We start from the raw sequence: 5,180 nt of genomic DNA, 5'->3' as shown, positions 1-5,180 counted from the left end.
TGGAAAAAGGCTGCAATGAAACAAAGAGTGAAAAATTTAAAGGGGTCTGAATACTTTCCGTACCCACTGTATATGTATTGACCATCCAGTGTAAAACACGTATATGTGTTTAACTGTCGGATGTGGTGTGGTATCGAGTTCCACTGTCTTGACCCTCTGATGGACCTGGCTGACTGACTGAAAGAACTTTAACGCAGCGGAATGACACCGTCTCGTCTTGAAGATCCCCTTGTGACTCGATCAGTATGTGATCTTGTGTTGATGTAGGCAACAAGTAGCGGTGGAGCTGGCGGAGTTGTGAGTGACTTTATATACCAAACATAAATTTACATTAGGTCTTCCCAGCTTCAAAGCTGGTACTAAATTAGGCACTGATGGAAATGCTTAGTTTTTTTATCTAATGTTTTTATGGCTTTTTGGTGTAGTGATTCAAGTGGTTTTAGTGTGCTGTGGTTGGCTTGGGACCAGCTTGTCAGACAGTAATTCGGAGGGGTGAAAATCATAGACTGTAAAAACATTTTTGCAGCCCATGTAGACATGTGATTTTTGATGGAACAAAAATTAGCAATATTTAACTTTTGATTGTTTTATAGATTAAATCACATATGAATTAGGCTTGAGTTCAACAAGCAATGTGTTGTATTCCGCAGAATACTGAAAGCAGCAGAAAGGCCGAACTGAGTACAGTGTAACTGAGTAACCGTTACGCAAGTAATATTGTTACTGTTTATATTCAACAACTTTATCACGTAGGCAAGGCAAGGCAGCTTTATTTGTATAGCACATTTCAGCAACAGGGCAATTCAAAGTGCTTTACACAAAATCAGTTAAACAGATAAAACACAGGTACAAACAATAGCATACGCATAGCATACTTTTCCTCGTAGCCCTAGTAAAAAGGAAGTTTTTCCCCACAACATTCTTGCTCGTGGGAAATTGGGGGGTCTTTGTAAATCATAGTATAGAGTGTGGTCTCTATACCTACCGTATCTGTAATAGGGGTGGGGGAAAAAAATACAGCATAGTATATATTTTCAGTGGCAATATTGTATCGATACACAGGATCCAAGTATAAATCTTTTATTGTATTTGTGTTGGTCAGTTTCTCCGCTTGACAATCCCATTTTGCAGCAATAAAATTGAAGTGAAATGAACAAAGAGAGATTTTTTTTTTTTACTTTTTAGATAAAACCGATGTTGACAAAGTTTCCTTTCGGGGACATCATTTGAAATTGGGAAAAATTTGAAGTTGGGAAAAAGGTTACAAATTGCAGTATCTCATACAATATTGCAATACTATTAAATTGCAATAATATCATGGCATAAGTATTGTGATGATATCGTACCTAATCTGTAAAGTGTTCTGAGATAACTCCTGTTGGGATTTGACACTGCATAAAATTGAATTGAATCAACTATGAAAATAACTAGAAGTAAGTAGAATAACTAGAACGGCAAGCAGTTATGACGGGGTCCAAGCATCATCGCTCCAGTCATCCTGACGCAAGACATCATCGGCGAACCAAGGAGCTCGCAAAAGCGTAACCCAACATGTAACGTGGGGAGGCAAACGTCAGGAAATACCGAACCTTGTTGTCCATAGTCAATCTATGAACTTCATTTTCTTTTCAGGAAGAAACTGGGCATTAGAATATTTGTGCAGCACTGAGGTCACTTAAAAATGTTGTAGGACCATAAAGACAAATAAATAAAGAAAACGGAACATGAATCTCACAGGTAAATGTCAATACCACACACACAGCAATGCTACACAAGCATTTGTGTTGTCTGAAACAGTTCTATATATTTGGAGTCATCCAGTGCAAAAATAAACATATTGACCATTATAAGTCATATAGAGGACAAATTACTTACTTTTCTTACATACAGTGTATCAATATTACATGTAACAGTACGGATTAATTGCACAATGACTCCAAAAAACTCTGGGCTTCTAGGCTGGAAACAAAACCTTCTGTAAGGGATAGGCAGCCAACAAAGACATAACAGAACTGTTAGTTTTTAGCTCCAAAAGACAGTATGTTCCTGCTAGTTATATTATTAAGTTACAAAGTTATGACCCAGAAGTGCCGTTTGGCGTCATACACGACACACTTGACCTCAGAAAGGATCAAATTGGCCAAAATGGTCTAAGTTGATTATAGCGCCCCCTAATGGCCTATCTTTACCCAATTTGGTACAGAGCCTCCGAGTGGCATGCCAAACAATCATCACAGGTTTGGTGTTGATATCATTTGCTGTGGCAGAAATATTGCAATTTCAAATTTCCCAGTTAAACATATTGTTTTAGACAAAACCAATAAATGTTAATTATAGTGACCCTTAATGGCCAATCTTTGCCAAATTTGATACAGAGCATCGGGGTGGGATGGGAAACAGGGGTCTCAAGTTCTTAGCTGATAACATTTAATTTGGCCGAGATATAATATATGCGTTTGGTGGGTTGATAGATCAGATGTGTTTGGTCATGAAATGCCACATGAGAAACGCATACTTGAATGTAGTAACATTTTGTGAATAACTTTTTGTCGTGGCCATCTGGAGATGCTACATACCATGTTTCGTGCAGATCTGTCTCACGGCCGAGGATGAGTTCGAAAAAGTTGGTTTCGCAATTGGCGCAATATTGCGGGAAAAAAACTTGGAACAGAAATGGCCGTGGCCTTTTTACGTGACTTAGCTTGATTCAGTGAATACGTGGACGTAAAGTTTTTTTTAATGTGCGATGAGGAATGTGGAAGTCATAGGCAAAAAAAAAAAGTTTGACAGCGCCACCTAGTGGTCCACATGTGTTGTATTTGGTAAGTCAGGTCATCTACCCATTCTACATCTACCTTGTTAATTTAAGGTAATTCACTTTAGGGTAAGTGGTTAATCGAAATGTGGATCCAATGGGCCACACCCCGACTTTAACCAATCAGTACCCCACTGTAAGAGGCGCCTCAGGAGTGTCCTTAGATGGCACCCATCAAATTTTGTAAAAATCGGATGAGCCGTTCATGAGAAAAACATTTTGTACTTGTAGCGACCCATAGTGGCCACTTTCTTGTTGAATTTGTTTTAGATACTCAGGGTCATACCAAGGAATACTCAGAAGTTTTGCTTTCACATTTATTTTGGCTGAGATATGGCAAAGTTGGAGTTTTCGTAGTTAGCTACAGAATTTTCGTATTTTATTCTATAAAATTCTTTTAACAACTTTTTGTCAGGTTGGTCTGGAGATGGTATGTACCAAGTTTCATGCAGATCAATTGCACCTTCTAGATTAGATCATACTTTATTAATCCCATAACGGGGAAATTTCGTTATGCAGCAGCAGCATTTTCTTTAAAACAGCAAAAAACAAAAACACACAAACAAGTAAACACAAGAAATACAGGCAAACAATAGACAATGATTATAGGAGGAGTCTAGAAGGAGTTTGAAAAAGTTGGTTTTCGATTAATTTGCTATTTTTTCACAAAGTTTAGGTGGAAATAGGTAGTTGGAACTAGGTGGTTTTTAAATGTCAGATGTATGGTTTGGGAGTTATAGGGCCAAACACGTTTTTATCGTGCGTCCTCGTGGTGGAAGTGGGCCAATTATTGCGCCTGATGTCTCTGCAGAGTTTTGGTCCAGTCCTGAAAATGGCATTTTGTACTGTTTAGGCTGCAGCGTGAGTTTACGCGGAGCAGAATAATAATGAAGAAGAATAATCCTTAGAAAATAATAGGGTTCCTGTGTTTAGCTTTGCTATTGCGGTTCCCAGCCCCTCGGGCTCGGACCCCTAATAAATTGTAATCAATGATCTTATAGGTCGGGCAAATAAAAGACAGTGGAAGTTCTCGGCTCATGCTTAGCATAATTCAACTAAAAACCGTGCTGGTCTAATTTCATTGGTGCCAGCCTTTCTGCTTTCTATGAGTTATGACAGTGTTTTGAGGCAATACAAATTCTTTTGTGGCAAACCATATTGTTTCATCATGTTGTGCTTCTTGTTGACCAGCTATGTTTGTCCTTGTGTCGTTTGCTGAGCCCTATTCCAGTGACTTTTCCATGACCTACACAAGTCACACTATCATCAGTCTTAGAACTGGTGGAACAACTTTGTCCTAACCACAAACAAAAACCAGAATCTTGCCAAACCCTAGATTCACTAGACATGGGACATCCAAATGTCCCATGGGACATCCAAATGTCCCATGTCTACATAACAAGCCACAAAGAGAGTCTGTTGTTCGGTAATGATTGGTAATGAAATTACACCCATTCCTGTTTTATTGATGTTATTAAGTGATATAACTCCACTGACAGCGACCACTGCTGGCATTTATACCAATTACCGACTACAGTGTTTTAATTGTAGCCGAAAATTTGGATCTGGAAAAATTTTGATATCTTGGTTTCGACCGTTTCCAGGAAAGGGGAAAGCACAATAAATACTGGTTTGTCTGATGTTTTCCAGATCGGGGGTTTGTCACTTCAACGGAAAGCGAGAAAATCTTCATGAAGAGATTCAAGGAGATTCTGAAGGAGAACGAGTTTGACGTGTAAGTACCTTGCTCCGTTTCACGACAAATTCTGTCTGGAAGTCATTGTTGGACAACTGTCCCAGGAAGACCTGAGAGTTGCTCGCAGGAAGCTGGAACTTATAGAAGAGAGAAACATCATGAGCACAAGATGCCTCCAGTCACATTAGTGACTCACAGACCAAATTCATTTCAGATTCTTTCTATTGAGCTGTAATAAGGCCGTTGCATGTCCTCAGTTTCCCTCATGTGTCTTCGTCCGCCTCCTTTCCTCTCGGGCCAGAGAGGGAGGCAGACAGCAGGGGTTGGAGGACGTGGGAAGGAGGGATGGAGAAAGTGAAGTCAGAACAGATGTAGCGAGGGGGTGGAGGCAGAACGGCTGTAGTGCAGAAAAAGGGGGAAGGAGAGAGTGAAATCTTACACATCCCTCCCTCCCACTCGCACCATGTACTGTACAGGCAGAAAGTATTTCCTATTATAAATAAAAGTACAGTTGAGTCGGCAGCCGTACATCAGATCTAGATGGCTTCTATTCACCCACCTCTGATATCAGACAGGAACAGAGGGAACACGCAATGTGGCGTGGGAACAGACACACACACACACACACACACACACACACACACACACACACACACACACACACACACA

At 40.0% G+C, this 5,180-nt stretch overlaps 1 protein-coding gene across 1 annotated transcript in view; it reads left to right on the top strand.

The window, feature by feature from the left end:
• rev3l (REV3 like, DNA directed polymerase zeta catalytic subunit) overlaps positions 1 to 5,180 on the top strand; it is an 87,791-nt gene that overhangs the window by 46,401 nt on the left and 36,210 nt on the right. The window contains exon 8 of the mRNA XM_034901037.1: positions 4,466 to 4,550. Within this exon, the coding sequence (XP_034756928.1) occupies positions 4,466 to 4,550 (85 nt within the window). The remainder of the gene's footprint in view (positions 1 to 4,465; positions 4,551 to 5,180) is intronic.

This window comes from Etheostoma cragini, chromosome 18 (genome assembly GCF_013103735.1).
Source record: "Etheostoma cragini isolate CJK2018 chromosome 18, CSU_Ecrag_1.0, whole genome shotgun sequence".
In the NCBI taxonomy this organism is placed as follows: domain Eukaryota; kingdom Metazoa; phylum Chordata; class Actinopteri; order Perciformes; family Percidae; genus Etheostoma; species Etheostoma cragini.
Note: the sequence above shows the minus strand (reverse complement) of the source record. Positions and strands in the feature narration are given on the sequence as shown.